The sequence below is a fragment of the Mytilus trossulus genome, chromosome 1 (assembly GCF_036588685.1).
Source record: "Mytilus trossulus isolate FHL-02 chromosome 1, PNRI_Mtr1.1.1.hap1, whole genome shotgun sequence".
NCBI lineage: Eukaryota > Metazoa > Mollusca > Bivalvia > Mytilida > Mytilidae > Mytilus > Mytilus trossulus.
Window position 1 is genome coordinate 82,635,059 of NC_086373.1, and position 20,575 is coordinate 82,655,633.

General features: G+C 31.5%; 1 protein-coding gene across 1 annotated transcript; it reads right to left on the reverse strand.

The window, feature by feature from the left end:
- Positions 1–1,575: 1,575 nt before the first annotated feature.
- On the reverse strand, positions 1,576–20,374 carry LOC134697429 (uncharacterized). The gene is made up of 14 exons (XM_063559740.1): positions 20,243–20,374; positions 19,348–19,462; positions 18,455–18,621; positions 16,849–16,994; positions 15,905–16,175; positions 15,225–15,316; positions 14,464–14,671; positions 12,842–12,975; positions 10,780–10,933; positions 10,092–10,244; positions 9,210–9,341; positions 4,371–4,458; positions 3,064–3,157; positions 1,576–2,532 (listed from the first exon to the last, which is right to left on the reverse strand). Exons 1-14 carry the CDS (start codon positions 20,349–20,351, stop codon positions 1,576–1,578), a joined length of 2,820 nt encoding a protein of 939 aa, XP_063415810.1. The 5' UTR covers positions 20,352–20,374.
- Between the last annotated feature and the right edge of the window lie 201 nt (positions 20,375–20,575).

Sequence of the window (20,575 nt, forward strand, 5' to 3'; positions counted from 1 at the left end):
ATTAGGAATATCACTTCCGTTGACGTTTACATAAACAATCGAGTTAGTGGTGTAATGTAATGCTTTAAATTGAAGATTCAACAACATATATTTTAATCTTAATCGACAAGGGATACATGCAGTACAGAAAACGAAAGGGAACGTGAAACAATGTTAAAAGAGAAAGTTAATAAAAAAATTTTTTTTTTTTTATAGAAACACAATTTAGCTGATAAATCTCGGGATGTTTTAAAAAAAACCAAATAATTAATTTGATGTGATTTAATTTTCGCCATTTATCCCAATATACAGCACTAGAAATTTTTTTAAACACTGTCACGCGAGCTGTATCGATTGTAAACATGTGTTAATACAGTAAAACCTGTAGGCACAATGGCCACCTTTAGAACCAGAGAAACATGACCTTATACAAGAGGTGCCTTTTGATTTGAGGTTCAAAACTCAGAACAATACTACAGCAAGAAAAGACAGATTTTCGTTTAAAAGAGATGACCTTTGATATTTATTCGGATCACATTCGGTCTCCCATTTTGCTAACAACAAGAGAGAAACCCGCATAACGGTTTGGAAAAGGTAAACAAAGGTATTGATTACAAAAAGGACGAAGTCGAAGTCCGATTCTATTTAAAATTTGTACCCCAAAAAATGAATTGCACATATGTAGTTTGAATGCCTGTTGGAATACAAATTCACCAATATAAGAAATCAGTTTCTGATTTTAAAAAAAAATTATTAAAACAAATTATCAAAAAATCATTTAAGGTTAAATTTGAATGATTGAGTTTCAAATAAAGGCAACAGTAATGTACCGGTGTTCAGAATTCCGAATTCGAGTGAGAGAACACAAATCCGGGTTACAAACTAAAACCGAGGGTAGCTCATCAGACATAGAAGGAAAACAGCTGCCATATTCCTGAATTGGTAGAGGTTATTTAATGATTTTTCAACCGTGATTATCAACATGTACATTATTGTCATTGCATATAGTGAATATTGACTTCAGCTCAAATTAAACATTTATTTTATATAGATGAAGACACTTAACTAGTCTACGATCTAGTTCGCCGTTTCGTGTTCATGCCATATCCTCAATTGCTGACTGTCTAAGGTTGTATATTGCAAATGAAAGAAACATTAGTCGCAATTAAATTACAACTGAAAGCTGGATTTATTCTCCTATTCATCAATACGAAATATATATTTGTAATTTGTAATACATAAATACGAAAATACTTAATATGCGATCCTTTGATATTAAATTAATTCCCGATTCGGAACATTATTCAATTGAATTATACACTATACAGTTTAATTTAGTCATCAAATCAGGAATCATAATAAAATTGACCCATTTGTTATTACAATTTAAGGGATCATTTATTTAATAACCGCCGCTAATAGACTTGGCTTGCGAAACAGAAATAATGATTCTCTTTTCAAACCAGTTACTATGGACTTTTTTTTGGACAAACCTTAAACAACACGGTTAGACTTTTGGGAATCTGCTTTGTCGTTATTTTCTCCCATATTATGCACTTTTGTCTAAATGAACACATTTTGGTTAAATTCATTGTATCATGAATAATTTGAATTCCTTGGGATTGGATGGGTGGACATTAAAGGCTCTTTTAGCTCTTTTATGAAACCAGTGTTTTGTTGCTGCACACAAAAGTTAGCTGATTCGGTAACACTATCATTATCAAAGTAAAAATCAGCTAGAGGGGAAATTTGGCTATTTTCTAAAATATCCCTTTCTCTTTGATTTGATAATTCTGAATCTTTTCGGACTTCCATAGATAATTCAATTGTATTGTGAGGCAAATACATTAACTCTTCTGAACAGTCACTTGTTTCTTGTGTGTAATCACTGTTTGAATCAACAGCAAAGGATTCCGGTGATATAAGTTGAGCTTTTAAATAATTATTTTCGCCATTTATTTGCAACTTTCCTACTAGATTTAATGTTTGCAAATCTCCTGCAGAATAACAATTTTTATTCAAACAGCTACTAGCCTCTGATCGGTCCCTTTTTAAACAATTATTTTCTGATACAATACCCTCAACAACGTATGAGTCTATTTCTGAAGTGGAAAATGCACATTGTTTTGTAGGTAATAACGATAAGTTATCACATACATCAGTTTGCAGAGAAGACATTGCTACATTTGAACAAATTGTCTCCGATGCGTCTGAATTCCCTTTTGTAAGTAAGACACGATGAGATGCTGGAGGATAGCCTGGTTGAATTTGCTGTGCATCCACGTATGATTCTATTGATTTATCCGAAGTAACTTGTGAACACAATGTTTCACCAGAAGCATCAACTGAGGTAAAATCTGACATATTAGCTACGGGTGTGTCTTTCTGAGTAACCGATAAATACAATAACTTCGATATGGTGTTCGGGTACGTAGAGGATGATTCACTCAATAGTGATCCTTGTACCTGATTACAAGATATAAATCCATTAAAGACAACATCAGAAATAAGTGGCACACCAGAGAAACCATTATCGCCATGACGCATCCGTCCCTGTATACACAAATGAAATAAATGGAAGAAAATTTAAGTATTATAAATTAATGTTTTGAAATTCTCAGTTTTATCATTCACAATGCTATTATCTTTTTGTTTCTTTATTCTGTAATGTTTTTATCCAGACACATGTTAGTTATTTTACTGTTTGGAAACACTTTTCTGTAAAAACTGTTACACATATACTATTAGAAACAAAACAAAGTGAAAAAAGTATTTTTATCTCAGAGAGGTATAATTTTTACAATAATCTAGTACAGAATATGGTTCCAAATGGTTGACGATACATGTTAAAGTGACAAAGTTGATGCTTATGAAACCTAAATACTTATAAATGACTTATGGTTGTATTATAAATGCTGATGATTTTAACCACTGTCAAAACTGAAATCGTGTAATAGAGGTATATATTTATATTCAGATTATAACTTTAATCGTCTATTTCATTGTCATAATTAAATCAACAATGAATATGTTAAATCTCTTTACGGAAGCTTATAAATATTTCATGCGACGAAGATGACTTACATTCAAAATTACACGGCTGGTGCTTTGCACAACCGTGGTAGTGTCTATATCTGTTAGACCTTTACTCCATCTTTTATATTTTCTGCACAGATATCTACGAAAACGCAAGCAATTGTATGAATGCAATAACTTTATTTTATTAATGGTTTTGGAGGAAAGATAATGATTGCAGACAAACATTGTTGTGTATGGTGTATAGTCAAATTGTAATAATAATAAGTTATCAGAACAGAAACTAAAGGTTAGTTTTGCACTGATCTGCAAACAACGTAACAAGTCATTGAAAAAGAAAAAAACACCAAGACAAAACGAAAACAAATTTAAGGTAAAAAATAATTTGGTCACATATGAAAACTATTGGACTTTTCTATTTAAAAAAGTTGGAAACAGAATTCAGGGTAGTTTTAATAGGGAGTTGGAAGATAAGAGATAGTGAATATTTTAATGCTTGACTATACCCTTTCATGAACTATGAAAAGAAAATGATGATTACCGTGCTTAAAAAAGTAATGTATAGATTGATATAAAGCTCCGATCGATTTATATGCTTTAGACATTGAAATTATAAGTCTACCATATACTTTCATTGGGAAATTTAGTGACAAAATTATCACTCTTCAAGTCTTGCAAACACTTAGAAGCGCAAAATTAAGAAAAGAAACTACTCATTTTGCGCGTCTGTTTGTTTTGTGAGTTTTTCTTGAAGAACACACTTTAATGAACAAATGCACCATTTTTTGAAATATACCAATTAATTCGTCTTGGACCTATTGCTAGGACCGAAACAATCTTGCGTTGATATGTGCAACTTTGTTGCGTATTGAAGGCCTAATTGTAATTTTGACACGCAGAACAATGTTAAAAGCGTTACAACTTCAGAATTGGTTTTTAACAACTACGTTTAGATGTTATGGCAAAGAAGTAATACATCATACAACCGAGTATTACATAAACTCCTTGGCTGTTATGTATTTAACGCTTATACATGTGCTTGTTTTATCCTACTATACTTCGTATGTGATTTTACCTGGTTGACACTTTTTAATTCGAGCGTCACCAATGAGTCTTTAGAGACACAAAGCGGTGATGGTGTACAATGTTGCAGTCTTGGTATCCATGATAAGTTAATTTACAATCACTTGACCGATGCTACTGATTTTGTAGGTTTACCATCCGAGGTTACCACCTTTCAATTCATTACAATCGTTTTTGCTGACACGGATATATCATAATCAGACTTATAAATAAACTGTTTACAAAACTTTGAATTTCGAAAAACATTAAAATTGTAACGAACTGATACTTACATTACAGCAATAGGACAGCATAATACAGCAACGGACACACTTACAATGTAGAACGCAGTTAAGTTCCTTTCTGTTATATAAGCTGTTTCTGAAGTGAAGAAATTGGATAGGCATAAATTTATGTATCAAACGTTTTTTTTTTGTTTTTTTTTTAAATAAACCTATTTTATTGTACATTTGCTGTTAACAATTTACTCAATCTACAGTTTCAATTAAGCATCCCTTAGATTATTTATTGAATATCTATGGAAAAATATTCAATAAAGTATACCTATAAAGTAAGTTATATTTATTAAACACATCAAAATTATTCTACATAGTACAATTCTATACCGGAATCTCGAGACCGGAACACGGTACGTTTCTTAATCTTAACTGATTTGAAATTTTACTAAAGCTTCACCGAAACGTGAATTGATGATAATCTTTGATTTTATTTTTGGAAACTTTTAAGATATTATTTCCTTCAATTTTTGCTTATTTATGGTGGCCGGTTAAGGCCATTTCGCGTTTTCGCGTTTTCGCGTTTTCGCCCATCATATTATATAGGGCGAAAACGCGAAATCGCGATGTCGAAAACGCGAAGTCGAAAACGCGAAAACGCGAAATATTTTTTCTTTCCGATTTCGCGTTTTCGACTTCGCGTTTTCGCGTTTTCGACTTCGCGTTTTCGCGTTTTCGACTTCGCGTTTTCGCGTTTTCGACTTCGCGATTTCGCGTTTTCGCGATTTCGCGTTTTCGCGTTTTCGCGATTTCGCCTTTTCGCCTTTTCGCGTTTTCGCGATTTCGCGATTTCGCCTTTTCGCGTTTTCGCGATTTCGCGTTTTCGCCTTAAATTATAGGTATATTGATCCAATATCCACCCGTTTATAGTATGGATCACATTTCCGACCTTACATTGATTACGTGCTACGTGTACAATGTTTCGAGTTCTTTCGGAATTATATTCCAGGTAACTCTCTTCAGAGGTCGTCCGTTTTAGTTTTATTTTTTATTTTTATTATTATTATTATTTTTATTTTTTATTTTTTATTTTTATTTTTATTTTTATTTTTAAATGTTTGTTTGTTTATTATTTTGTACATTTTATTTATTATTGTACCTTTTATTTATTATTGTTCGTTTTATCAACGTATGGATAACTGGTTTTGGTTATTGTTTAAGATACGTTTCAATATGCATTTTTCATTGTCAACGCACCTTCCTTTGGTTTTAGTATAACTGTCTAATTAATTTCTATTGGGAGACATTGATTTATTTCAAGTGTTTCTTAACGATTTCCCCAATGTTCCTGTTTCTTTTGAATGCTATTGTGGGTTTTTTATCAAAGAGATTTTTGAACTGTGGGTTGTCTTGAATTAAATGCCAATGTTTTCTTATAATGGTTTGTAAATTTTCCGCATTAGCGTAGTATTGTGTTATGAAAGATATATTATAGTTATCTGTGTTTTTGTTTATTCTTGTTTCTTTGTTTGTTAATTTGTTTAATCTTTCTGTATGGGAAATATTTCTTAATATTTTATTTACAAAAGCGATTTTGTAACCTCTTTGTATTAATTTTTCTGTAAATAAGTTTATTCTTTCATTAAAATTGTCAGGATCAGAGGTATTTCTAAGAATTCGTATTCCTTCACCTTTAATAAAGGATTTAAAACAACTTTTAGCGTGGTTAGAATTTTGGTGTAGATATTGGAATTTTTCAGTTGGTTTTGTGAAACATCTAATATCTAAGATATTTTCTTTTTGAAATCTCTGTCCTTTATACGTTTCTAAGTCTAGAAATTTCAAACTTTGTCTGTCAATTTCATAAGTAAATTGCAGTAGGTTGTGGTTTGTGTTTGCTATTTCGAAAAGAAGTTTAACTTCTTCCGTAGTACCTTGAAATAAAATATATCCATCATCCTTCATACGTTTATGAAATAATATTTTGTTTTTGTGTGGAAAGATGTTTAGAATTTTATTTATATGTTGGTATATAGCTATATAAAATAAAAATAAAACGGACGACCTCTGAAGAGAGTTACCTGGAATATAATTCCGAAAGAACTCGAAACATTGTACACGTAGCACGTAATCAATGTAAGGTCGGAAATGTGATCCATACTATAAACGGGTGGATATTGGATCAATATACCTATAATTTAAGGCGAAAAGGCGAAAACGCGAAATCGCGAAAACGCGAAAAGGCGAAATCGCGAAATCGCGAAAACGCGAAAAGGCGAAATCGCGAAAAGGCGAAAACGCGAAATCGCGAAAACGCGAAAACGCGAAAAGGCGAAATCGCGAAAACGCGAAAAGGCGAAAACGCGAAATCGCGAAGTCGAAAACGCGAAAACGCGAAAACGCGAAGTCGAAAACGCGAAAACGCGAAGTCGAAAACGCGAAATCGGAAAGAAAAAATATTTCGCGTTTTCGCGTTTTCGACTTCGCGTTTTCGCGTTTTCGACTTCGCGTTTTCGCGTTTTCGACTTCGCGATTTCGCGTTTTCGCGTTTTCGCCCTATATAATATGATGGGCGAAAACGCGAAATGGCCTTAACCGGCCACCATACTTATTTAATAGGCATAAAAATCATCCGCATCCATAGCACACGTTCATTAAAAATATCTGCAGATGTTAATTGCTTATCTAAACAGGTCAGGTACTAAACAGACAAAACAACCGAGAACGAAAACAATTTAAATGGAAGGAATCCCAAATATTGGAGACCAGATAGTTGACCACATTTGCTGTATCATGGCGTATATACAAAATTTAGTCCTGGTATCTATGATGAGTTTATTTATTACCACTGGGTCGATGCCACTGCTGGTGAGAATTGATTTCCCCGAGGGTATCACTATCCCAGTAGAAGCACTTTTGTGCTGACATGCATTATCATTGATATGGTTATATTTATAGATATACTGTTCACAAAATTTTGAAATTTAGAAATACTAAGGCTGTTCTACCTCAGCCATAGATTACCTTAGCTATATTTGTCAAAACTTTTAGGAATTTTGGTCCTCAATGCTCTTCAAATTCGTATTTTTTTTACCCTTTCATACTTTTTTGGATTCGAGCGTCACTGATGAGTCTTTTGTAGACGGAAAGCGCGGCTGGCGTATATACAAAATTTATTCCTGGTATCTATGATGAGTTTATTCATCACACTTTCCAAAGTCGCACCAAAAACCATGTGTCAAAGCCAAGAACGTGTAAATGAATGTAGTAACTTATACAATTGTGAACGTTGGATTTATAACAACTCATATAAGATACCAGGTTTGTAATATGGAACTCGAGACGCTCAATTTGTTCTAGTGACACTGACATATAAGCAGTTGGAAAGCAAAATCAAATACAAATTTGAAGAGCATTATAAACAGGAACATTCAACATTTGATGTAAAGAAAGTTATTAAAAATGAACATATCCTTTCCCAATTTCATATCAATGGTAAATTATGTCAACATAAAAGTGCTGCCTTTTGAGCTCTGATATCCATTACTTGAGTTTAGATATTAACATTTAATTATGAAATGGAAACACTTTTTCAATCAACTCATTACAGATTTCGACTAAAGAAGTCATAAGTAAATTCTTCCAGTTGCTCATATCACGAGTATGTAACAACAAAACAATACATAAAATAAAAATATTAAGAAATCGAATGTATTAAAACTGCAATCATTTCGAATGTCATATATTCAAATTTCAATTGTTCATATGTATGACTTGAGTTTCTTTTATTTTGCCTCTTGATTAGGGACCTTTCCTTTTTTAATTTTCCTCGGAGTTCAGTACTTTTTGGATTTTACTTTTTTTGAAAGGTACACTTCCAATATATGATTCATGCCCTCTGATAGATAAGAAGCAGGAATTCTTTCAATTGTGGAATTCTCATTACATTGATAGACTTTGTCCGTAATAGCCTGAAATTTCTGTACATGTCATCTAATGTTTATAAATACACACACACATGTTGTTATCGATATACAGTAAGTAATTAATTCTGCTCAAGATGGTTCTATGTGAGGACCTGAACTTGAATTAAGATATGAGCTTTTGCCTCTTTTTGAAGGCTTAGGAAAGGCTTTGAGATCTCACCTAACAGTAAGAGGCGCTAATCCCTTGCTTTGGATTTTTTCAAGTAAGAGTATGTACAAGTTGTCTTCAATTAATACCCCGTACAACTTTTCGGAATAATAGAGAGTTACCAAGCAGGTATTAAATGTTAATACTATTTTAACACAGAATTAATTCAATTGAAAATAGAAATGGAGAATGTGTTAAAGAGGCAACAACAGAAATAGGCAAAAGTCACCAAGGGGTCTCAATACAGCGAAAAACTCCACTCCAAGAAGCGGACTTCAGCTGGCACCTTTACATAAATGTGTACCAATTCAGTGAAAATGGACGTCAAACTAAACTCCGACACATGCAAATGAACTGAAAACCACAAGACTAAAAAAGGCCAGAGACTCTTGAATGAAAGGTTTTCGATATCATTTCTGTCAAAAAGATTCAGGAAACGAGAAAAGAAATTTATATGAATTACGGTTGGTATGGAATGGATAACTAATGATTTTATATTTGTTTTCTAAAATCACAAAAAAATAGGGACTTTAAAAAAAAAGTCATCAAAGAAGGACAAAAGATACCAAAGGGACAGTCAAACTCATAAATCTATAACAAACTGACAACGCCATGGCTAAAAATGAAAAAAAGACAAACAGACAAACAATAGTACACATGACACAACATAGAAAACTAAAGAATAAACAACACGAACCCCACCAAAAACTAGGGATCTAAAATGATAAACAGATTAAATCTTTTATATCAGCAAATACTGACCGTCATTTATATAACATCGCTTATGTGGAACACCCTTTCCGTGAACTGTATAAGGCGTGATGCGTATACAAATATTCATCAGTGGTAGTCTTAATGATGTTTTGGTACCGTCTAATAACGTGGTTGTAAAATCTGAAGAAGAAAATAATTATTCCTTGTATGTTATGTTTTTCTGAAACATAACTTTGAAAGTTATTCTGTCTGCATTCTACACATTTGTTTTCGAAATATATATGTCTAAACAGCCCCGCTTCTAAGAAAAAAAATGAAAACATCTACACACAAAATTAAACATTACATAAAACTTTATTGATAGTTTGCCATTAAGTAATATAGTACAGGAAGATTAATCCCATTGTTAGCTGGTATATTTTTGTTCTATTGAAGACCAAATTCAGGAGATCTTTATTTTTTTTTATTATCGTATACTGATTTTTTAGATGAAAGACGAGAAACACACTTTTCAATGTGGTACGTTGTTTGGCTTTTTTTTCGTTCGAGTTCACTAATGAGACTTTTACAAAACGCTCGTATGGCGTCGATTCGTTTTGATCCTGGTATCTATGATGAGTTTATTTACCATCACTGGGTTGATGCCACTTTACTGGTGAAGGTTTCACCGAGAGGGTATCACAAGCCCACACCAGACCAGTTGTGACCAGTTGTGATCAGCCCTTTTCTGTTTATAACACTTTTTCTAAATAGTAAGGAATTTCTCATGAGTCGATTACCTTAGCTGTATTTGACAATTCCTTTCGGATTTTTTGTTTTTTAATGCTCTGCAACGTCGTATTTTGTTTGGCTTTTTATACTTTTTTCATTCACTTTTATTTATTTTTTAGCTTTCATCTACTTTATTAAAATATATGATATTTGACATACTTGCACATGATTCGTCTTCACATGCTGTTACTTCATAAGATTTTACTAAATTTTTTACTTCTGGTAAATTACATTTTTCAAAGTACCAATACACTTCAAGCTGTTTGAGATTCAAAATGGGACGAAATACAACATCTAAATTCAAATTCCAACCTGTAAAATAAGATAAAAACTATATGACAAAGGGTTTGTCGGATGCTTATACGCATGTAAGCGTACTCATTATACTTTCCAAACTTACCAATAGTATGACAATTTACTTCCTTTTAAACGTGTGTCAGGTCTACAAAGATGGAGACGGCTTCTTTGCCGGCGCACCTGGTGTTGTAATTTTTTGAGTTCATATAATTTTATCAGTTAATATTTACAACATTGAAGTATCTTCTTAATCGATATATAATATTTGAACGTCAGTAGTAAAGTGGTACCTATATTAACACCACCATAAACTATGTTATTTTTGATGGCGCGAACATTCAATTAATAATTAGAAATTAAAAGTTTTCATTAGATATTCAATTTAACTTTAAACACTTGAAGTGAAAGCGTTTTTGTTAAAATAATGCATAGAACAGATGAAAATGAATAATTTTCAACAATGACTGGAATCAATGTCCAAATATTGATTATAGTGTGAGATAGACTACAATATAATATATACTGGAAAATAGTTTGTTGATTTACTTACTGTTGCCCATAAAAACACAATCTGACCATTCAAACCCAGACGTTTGGTTTAAATAATGATATGATACTCCTATTAGATACTGCACAGACTGATTGATGGCTGGAATATAGATCTCTCGATAGGTCATATTGATTTCTATCGTTTGCGGTGACGTCTATAAAATATATGAATTATAATTTATTTGGATATAGAAAGTGAAAAAAAGAAAAATGTTTATGAGGACAATAAAGGGTAGATACGCATATACAACACAACTGGATACAATTGTATATACAACATGAAAGTTGCAGTTCAAATGGTTTACATGTTAATTAGTCATGTCACATGTAAATTGTAATTTGAGAGCCTCTTAACTAGATACTTGAAAATCTATCTTAATCCCGCGGTAAATGTTTGCATGTATCTAGGTCAAGAATCTGATGTTCAGTAGTTGTCGTTTGTTATTGTGGTTCATAAGTGTTTTACTTTTCTTGGTTTGTTTTAAATATAGATTTGACAGTTGGTTTCTGTTTTGTTGGTTTTACACTAGTGAGGTTTTTGGGCCCTTTATAGCTTGCTATTCGATGTGAGCCGAAGCTCTGTGTTGAAGACCGTACCTTGACCTATAATGGTTCACTTTTATAAATTGTGACTTGGATGGAGACTTGTCTCATTGGCACTCATCTTCCTATATCTATCCACCTAAATCCATAACTTACTCGGGTGAAATTCAATGAAAGAAAAGACAAAATGGTTTTTTGATTTTTTGTTACCAACCATTTACTCCAGAAATATGGCATTTGTTTTTCAATTGGTCAATTGTTTCATTTGATAAAGTCAGTTTTTTATGAACTTCCAAATATTGAATTCGACTTCAAATTCGATATTTTTGTAACACTTTTTTATATTTTAATAGAGGAGATATTCTGTGTAAAACTGACATTAACACATTTCTCAACATTTATCCTACAAAAAATATTGTTTTTATTTTTATATGCAAACAAAATTGATTAATATGTTACGTTCATTGCAAATGGTTGTGATTATATTCTGAAATCAGCCGAATTCGTTCAAATACTGCAAGTTTTCAATGACATAACTTTTAAAACGCAAAATGTTCTTTTAGGATGAACCTTTTTAAGCAAATTTAAAGCATATTCTTTTTATTCAAAAGAAAATAAATGACAAAATCGTTAAACATTATTTTGGATTTAAGTTAAAAGGTCAAAAATAGTGTATTCATTTAATATAATAGCAGTAAAATAATTTGTCACGAAACGTAAACAGTGCTGGCCAGAGCCTTGCATTTGGCAGGTAATAGGTCATATTGTGTCAAATCTCTATATTATTAGTTTAGTTTAAACATATTTATACTATGATTGTCTATTTCAGTGTTTAATAGTCTGTTGCAATGTATGATGAAAGAGAACTTCGCCTGACAAGATATAAAACTTGTCGAATTCATACATCTCAAAGACAAAAAAGATACAGTATCGTGCCAAATCTTTCACTTTTGGGTATAAGATAGATAGTGTCCTGTAATCCAATGATCCAAATGTTATCTCATATGTCATAGTAAACTCTAAATTCAAGAAAAATTCAAAACTAGAAAATATTTTTAATATCTGGATCATTTTTTTTAATCATTTAAAACTGATGGAGAATTACAGGATTTGTGAGTAATTAGATTTTCCTGTTGTCGCTTACCATTCGTAGTAGTAAGGGACATACTGTTTTCGTCCACCGTCCACCGTTTGGTATTTTGGACTTGTCATATAAACAAACAGTATAGAGAATATCAACAAAAGTACCAAACTCCAAAGTAAATTCAAAAGGAGTTAGCCCATACAAAAAGTTAGACTTAACAAAGGGAACAAAAAGTAAATTTTTGTCATTTTTCTTATTTGGTACACACTTTTTTTTGAAGAAAATGGTGGTTTAGGCCCAATTTATTTTCAACTTTCCACTTATATTAAAGTTGTTAATAGTTTCGTGATATTGACAAAATTAGGTGAGCAACCTTAACAAACAAAAATATGTCTTTTATCTATGAAAGTTAATATTTATAATCATATAATTTTACCTTGCAGACCAAACTAAATGCCTGTTCACACCAAAATAACGAGTATTTCATACCATGTTTATGGGTTAAGGGTAACCATGAGATGTTATACATTTGGTTACTAACTTCGACCATCACAGGGTTGTGTATTAAATCTATGAATAAAAAAGTTATAAACCCGTGTATAAGATTATTTTTTTAATTCTACGCGAAAAAAAAAGAAAGCATTGATAATTATTAATTTCAATTCCACGCTCATCAAAATGAAATTGGAAAATCACGTGATCGTTCAAAATTCTGCAACATTGATTGCATTTCAAAAAAGCAAAATAACAAAACTATCGAAAAACAAATTCAAAAGCTCAAACACATCAAACGAATGGAAAAGAATCTGATAACAGGTATTTCCTCATGTAGAAAATGGTGGTATAAACCTGGTTTTACATCTAGCTCAACCTCTTGTTTGTATGAAAGGCGCGTTACGATTTTATTGACACAAATATTTGAGCAAGCAAAGCAACCTATGTATTACTGGTAAATTATTAAACCAGGGATATCGTCACCATAAATTACCTTAAACCTTTACTAAATTTTTCCATAGATATAAAGATTTGGTTTTGAAGTTTGGTTGTACCTGTAGAAAACTTATTTCAAACGAGATAGCACATCCTCATTGAGTTTTTAGTCTTATAGGCATTTTTTTTATTAGTTGTTATTGGCTTTGAACTAGCTGTCAGATAACTGCGAGTACTCTCAGATCTGTTCATTGTGCCTTTTTGTGTCGGGATGTAATAGTACCCGGCCACGTCCACTTGTATTTTTTGTCTATCTAATGAGTTAAGCATTTTTCAACTGATTTTTATAGTTCGTTCTTATGTTGTACTGTTATACCACTGTCCCAGGTTAGGAGGAGGGTTGGGATCCCGCTAACATGTTTAACCCCGCCACATTATTTATGTATGTGCATGTCCCAAGTCAGGAGCCTGTAATTCAGTGGTTGTCGTTTGTTTGTGTTATATATTTGTTTTTCGTTCATTTTTTTTACATAAATAAGGTCGTTAGTTTTCTCGTTGGAATTGTTTTACATTGTCTGATCATGGCCTTTTATAGCTGATTATGCGATATGGGCTTTGCTCATTGTTGAAGGCCGTACGGTGACATATAGTTGTTAATGTTTGTGTCATACTGGTCTTTTGTGGATAGTTGTCTCATTGGCAATCATACCACATCTTCTTTTTTATATTATAGGTAAGAATGTCAGAAATGCTGGCACTGCAGTCAACACTGTCTTATCATCTTAATCTTTTTACAAAATGACATGTAAACTCTTAAGACAAATAATAAGCAAAAATGTAACAAACGAAAAAAAATATAACAAGAATACAATATTGGAATTATAAATACCGAGCCACGGAAAATGGGTAATACAAAAATGGACCAAACAGTAAAGGATAGAATCGTACAAAGTCAAATAAAAAGAGTACTTTAACCCATAATTGAAATGATAAATAACGTCAGTACCCAAAATCTATAATTCAAGACCATCATGTATTATGAGTGAATTTGATACTGAATACTATTTAACATGGCACCTTCCGATAAACTTTGGTTTCGTTATTTATCTATATAAGAATTATTTATACCTCCTTTGCCTACCAATAATCTGGAATGTTGTTGCGACAATCCCATTTCGTTTTTTGACCATACCAAAATAGCAAGTTGAAAAATACCACTTGTTTCAAAACTGACAAAAGTTTCCTCTGTTTCTTTACTTTCGATTAAACTATCATTCGCAAATATTTCAACTTTGAATAAAATGTTTTCTCCATTCCAGTTTTCGTCATTCAATGGCTGTAAAAATAAAATAAAATAATAAAAATGTGAACGCAATAAAGTTAAGATTAACACGAACAATAAACGCTTTTAAATATCAATAGTTCTTATGCTGCACAGTGTCCTAAAATTGAATTTTGAGGTTTCTGACTCGCTCAGTAAGCTCCTATCTAGAACCAGAAAAAACACGATGTTAAATTTGTCTTTCACATTTGTATAACGATTTCAAAAATCGACTTCAAACCCGTTTGCAATATTGCAAGATCCCTAATTTCTTGATTTATATTGTTTGTAAATTTTATTAAGGACTTTCCGTTTTTTATTTTACTCGGAGTTTAGCATTTTTGTGATTTTACTTTTTTTCTAATTCTTTTTGTTTCAGAGATGAATACTTTTTAATTTGTACAAATTATCCTCGCTTAAAGATTATTTTTGTGAATGTCTCATATAAAAGTATGTCTCAGATAAAAAAAAAAAGAAGCTAAAACTGTAGTAATCTCATTTTGTGCTTTCGAATACCATCTTACAGGCATACAAATGATGATATATGAAACTGATTATTAAGTTATACCATCCAGTATACTGTTATGGTTAGTTCGCTGGACGACATATTAGTTCGAACAGAATTATATCCATCATAAATCAATGGTGATGTAGATGGCACTATAAGAAAAATAAATAATGTTTAAGTTCTCGTTTATATCCACGTTAAACGATTATATTTTAAACAAACAATTCTAATATTTAAAAAAATAAAATAGAAATACGATAATATAATTAAAGTTCATCATTATTTGAAAATGAATACTATGTAAATAATTCACAACTTTTGAAAATAAAAAAATTAAAATAAAAAAAAGATAATTAATAGTGTCCTGTAGTCGTCAATAAATTATACAAAATAATTACACTCGTTGTACGGCGACATTATTAAAAACAGGAACATTATATTGTTGTAAAGAGCTGAATAATTGAAGACGGAATTCACTGACCGCTTTAACAATCCATTTTGGATCAAGTCAGTCGTTATAAATCTTGTCTTGGTTATTTGGGAGAAATTATGCATTGTTTATTCAAAGATTGTATGTATTGTTTTATATACGTATGAATTTTACTTTATCAGTCCAACTTATATGAAGTGTCTAATACGATTAAAATAGTTATATTTTGTAATTCATTTTATTATACAGACAAGTAAAATTCCGATTTCCTATAGAAATGATAGGTGATTTATGTATAGCATTTACCTACCATCTTTAGATGTCGTCAAAGTGGTATAACCCCCCTCGCTCCAGAAGCCTTTAACCAAAGGCTTACTGTAAATAACTACACCATACTCTGTATACTTCGATAGTCTGTTTATAGTGATGCTGATACTATTTGAAGAACATATAACGCCATATCCATTTGTTGTATAATTAGAACATCCGTTTATAGACAAGTTAGTATGGTTTGAAGAACAGATAATGACATTTTCATTCGCTAAACATTGACTCGGTGAAGATGTTACATTACATGTTATCTGAAGAAGAAAAAACACAACCGCAAAACATTTAATTCCTTTATACACAAACTAATATTCCTTTCTGATCATAAAAATGCATGCAATTTATTATCATAACTAAGGTTAAAATTACGCATTATTTTTATTCAAACTGATTTTATAATGATATTTGTATGCGCAAATTTGCAACAAATGTTAACATTCATATTTTGTTTAAATTGATGTTCGCTACATTGCTGTTGATTTTTCAAAATATCAAGCAAAATTGTTAAAAGTTTGAAGTGCAAAAACTACTCATTGCAAATAACATACATCATTGTTTTATTTCGTGTAAAATACTGACACAACTACATTTCATTCGTTCTTTTGGTTTATAAAATTTGATTTGTCAGTGTTTATGGACCATCCCTTTTTAGATATACCTTTGAGTTAGGTATTTTTGTTATACTCTCTAATTAACACCCAAAAATATCTTATTTTAATTTTAAAATGCACAGTAATTAGAAAAGATATTTCACAGTTTGTCAAATGTGTAGATAGATATATTAAAATGTGTCTTCCAAATGCATTACATTTTTTTCTCTGTTTACAGAACCATCCGAAGTCTACTTACATCAGACAAAGTCTCACCAAAATACATGGCATATAAAATGACAGACAGGCATATAGACAATAATCAAATATAACTTACCCTTGCTGCTAATTTTCCACTCCACATAATATTGACTTGAAATGACTTATTATAACATACTAGTATTCGGTTATTAGGCCATTGAAGAGTTGCAGACGTTGAGTTAACAGCACGAACATCAATTTGACGAATGGGACTAGGTTTAACTGAAATATAATAAAATGCAGAAAAATAACATAAATAACGGGATATTAACAATTAGCTAAAGATCTCGAATCCCTGCACACACCTGCCTGAACATGCGTGAGATAAAACACCGACAGATATAAAAGGACTTGCGAATCTATATTGTTATTATTATGTTGAATCTATATTGTTATTATTATGTTAGCCACACTCTGGTTATATTTTCCTCAACAATGACATTTTGTAATGACCGTGTGTGATTTATCAATATACCTTTTTCTTACTACGAACAAAAAGGAAAGTGCCACTGGTATAACTAGAATTGCAAACCCTCCTAAATTAACCTTGACTTTTGTTTTTAAAGCCATTCATGTAGTTTTGCTTTGTATAAAAGTTTTGCGTTTTGTGCAATTTGGTGGTGGATTGTCCTTTCTATCGACAACATCTGAAGTTTTGTTTTATGGTTCTATCTGTTTTTCTGTTTTTCTTAAAAAAAAATTAATTAACCTAATGTTTTATCATTACAAAACTGACATACATAAAACGTAACGGGAAATATGCCAACGAATACATAATTTCCCGAATTAAATCCTTTTATCGGTCCATTTATGTTTTCGATTGATGGTTACTCGATCATCTAAATTTTATGAAAGTAATATTTCTTCGTGGATCCATCTTCATCTTAATGTTCCAATTTGTTTAGCTACTGTTGACCTTATTATGATAATTTTTTCGGAAATTTGTCTGCATCATTTTAATAATTGATATTATCTGTAGTTTTAGCTAAATCTGCTACGCCAAAGGGTCACAAAATCCGATAATATAAATAAGTGTAAAAAAAAAACCACTTTTTATTATAGATTTAAAAACAATTCGGTAATTACTATTACTTAAGGTCATAACATGTACAAATCGTTATTTAAGGTATCAGGATTATTATTTAGTACGCAAGACGCGCGTTTCGTCTACATAAGACTCATCAGTGACATCCAGATCAAAATAGTTATATAGCCAAACAATTACAAAGTTAAAGAGCATTCAGATTCCTAAATTCCAAAAAAAGTTGTGCCAAATGCGGCTAAGATAATCTATTCCTGGGATAAGAAAATCCTTTTTTTTTTTAATTCTAAATTTGGTAGCGGGAAATTTATAAAAATGACAATATAATTGATATTCGTGTCAACACCGAAGTGCCGACTACTGGGCTGGCGATACCCTCGGGATGAAACGTCCTCCAGAAGTGGTATCGACCCAGTGGTGTAAATAGTTATCAAGGGTACAATACGTTTATATTTTCGTACGCCAGACGCGCGTTTCGTCTACATAAGACTCATCAGTGACGCTCAGATCAAACTAGTTATATAGCCATACAAGTACAAAGTTGAAGGGCTTTGAGGACCCAAAATTCCAAAATAGTTGTGCCAAATACAGCTAAGGTGATCTATTACTGGGATAAGGAAATCCTTAGTTTTTTACAAACCTAGACTTGGAATGTCAACTGGATAGCACTGAGGTTCGTTGCTCTGATATATCTTGATGCACACTTTGAAATTACTGTAGACGTCAATGTCTTTGTCAATAATCCATTTACATGATTTGTTCCCTAAATTTGGACAGTCGTTCCGAGCTGATGAACCCATAAGGTGCCTAAAAATGTTTTTTTTTCATATTAGCTTATATGATGTGCAACACACCTGATTGAATAAACCGTAACAATACGTGTGTCTAAAATGTGGTGCCGTTAATGAGTTCAAAATTACATAATATGATGTTAAAATTTACTTAATGTTTTTAAAACCTTGTTGGAAAAGGCTACAATTCATTCTCAGATAAGCTTTTGAATACCTTTAATTTTAAAGATTATATCAAATATCAATGAGATTTTCTGTTTAACCGTTTAAAGTGTTAAAAGTTATCTACAAGAAAAGATCCAAATAAAATTAACATGACACAAATTGTTAATCGAACCACCTTTTTAATGGCCTTGAAGACAATTTTTACCTTTACTTGAGTTTTTTTTTCGCAGCTGTCTTGAAATTATTAAAGATATAAAGAGAAATTGTACACAGTTTATATACTAAAAAAAATGAATAAGACACTTTACAGTAAAAAAAAAAGGAAGTCTTTAAAATATAGTTGAAATCTGCAAATAAGCAAACATAACTGACTGCTCTAAAGATAAACATAGACATCACAGTGGCATATCTATGCTACAAGAACAACTAAAGCAATGCAGATAATTCAGTTTCTCATACCTGTTTTCAGAAAATTGACATGACAAAAATTAACTTACATGAATATTGACATTCAACTGTTATTATATGTTCATGCAGTTTTATACTGAAGCTCTTATCATGTGTTATATACACCTACCATTTTACGGTGACGTTTGGACTGTAAAATTGAGTATTATAATCCCAACTGCAAAGGACGTATTCCTCCCAGTCGAATGTAAAACAGGAGAAATTATGGATTGAGGTTTTGTTACCTGACAATAAAATGTATATTTACTAGTAATGTACTAAATATTCATTCACATACGCTCATGTTAACAAGTACCTAACATGCATAGCATAAAAATCAACTATATAGTGCAATTAATGTGTGGCTAGATAATATATATAAATAAATTTAAATGACGACTGATTTTTACATAAAATTGTCAGTAAGATACTAGTTGTGATGATCATGAAATTAAAAGACTTTTCTTTTTTTTGAATAAATCTAGGATACATTGAGAAATTAGGACAAAACAGTGTAAATTCCTACCTGAAATCCTTATAAAAAACATATTACATCAATTAAATATATCGTGTGACATTCCATGTTATCATTCACAAATATATTAAAAAAACATCACAAGGTAAGCATGATTTTAACTAAACTTTTCATTATCTAATTGTCTATTAGTGTATTGTGTCAATTTTTCACCTAAATTACATAATATGATGTTGAAATTGACTTAATGTTTTTCAAAACTTGTTGGAAAAGGCTACAATTCATTCTGAAATAAGCTTTTGAATACATAAGCATCACGACGGGTGCCACATGTGGAGCAGGATCTGCTAACCCTTCCGGAGCACCTGAGATCACCCCTAGTTTTTGGTGGGGTTCGTGTTGTTTATTCTTTCGTTTTCTATGTTGTGTCATGTGTACTATTGTTTTTCTGTTTGCCTTTTTCATTTTTAGCAATGGCGTTGTCAGTTTGTTTTAGATTTATGAGTTTGACTATCCCTTTGGTATCTTTCGTCACTCTTTTATCACCAACCTGCACTAACACCAAAAACATTTCCCAGTACTGTATTCCAAATTAAACCAATCGTAGTCAGACTATAGTACAGGAGACCTGCCATGCATTCTGCCTTTAAAAAGTCCATTAAAAGTCACTGCATGGCTTAAATCTAAAAAAAAAGTGTAAAATGTTCTCGGTGAATATTTTTTGTTGTTGCGTATGAAGATAGTATACTTTTAGATTTGCAACTTAATTCTGCTTGATTTAGTTTTTCAACATCAACAATGACATTTTGATTGTAAATATATTTTTCATATATTAATAATGTACAAATATTTCAGCTAATAAAAAGTCGTCGTTTTGTGATTT

Bases quoted from the DNA above. Each gene is read 5' to 3' on its own strand.
- LOC134697429 (XM_063559740.1), bottom strand. From the start codon at position 20,351: ATGGACTTTTTAAAGGCAGAATGCATGGCAGGTCTCCTGTACTATAGT. The intron at 19,463-20,242 runs GTTGGTGATAAA...TTTTATTGTCAG, and splicing joins TGTTTTTGGTGTTAGTGCAG to GTAACAAAACCTCAATCCAT. The intron at 3,158-4,370 runs GTAAGTATCAGT...GCGTTTTCGTAG, and splicing joins TGCTGTCCTATTGCTGTAAT to ATATCTGTGCAGAAAATATA.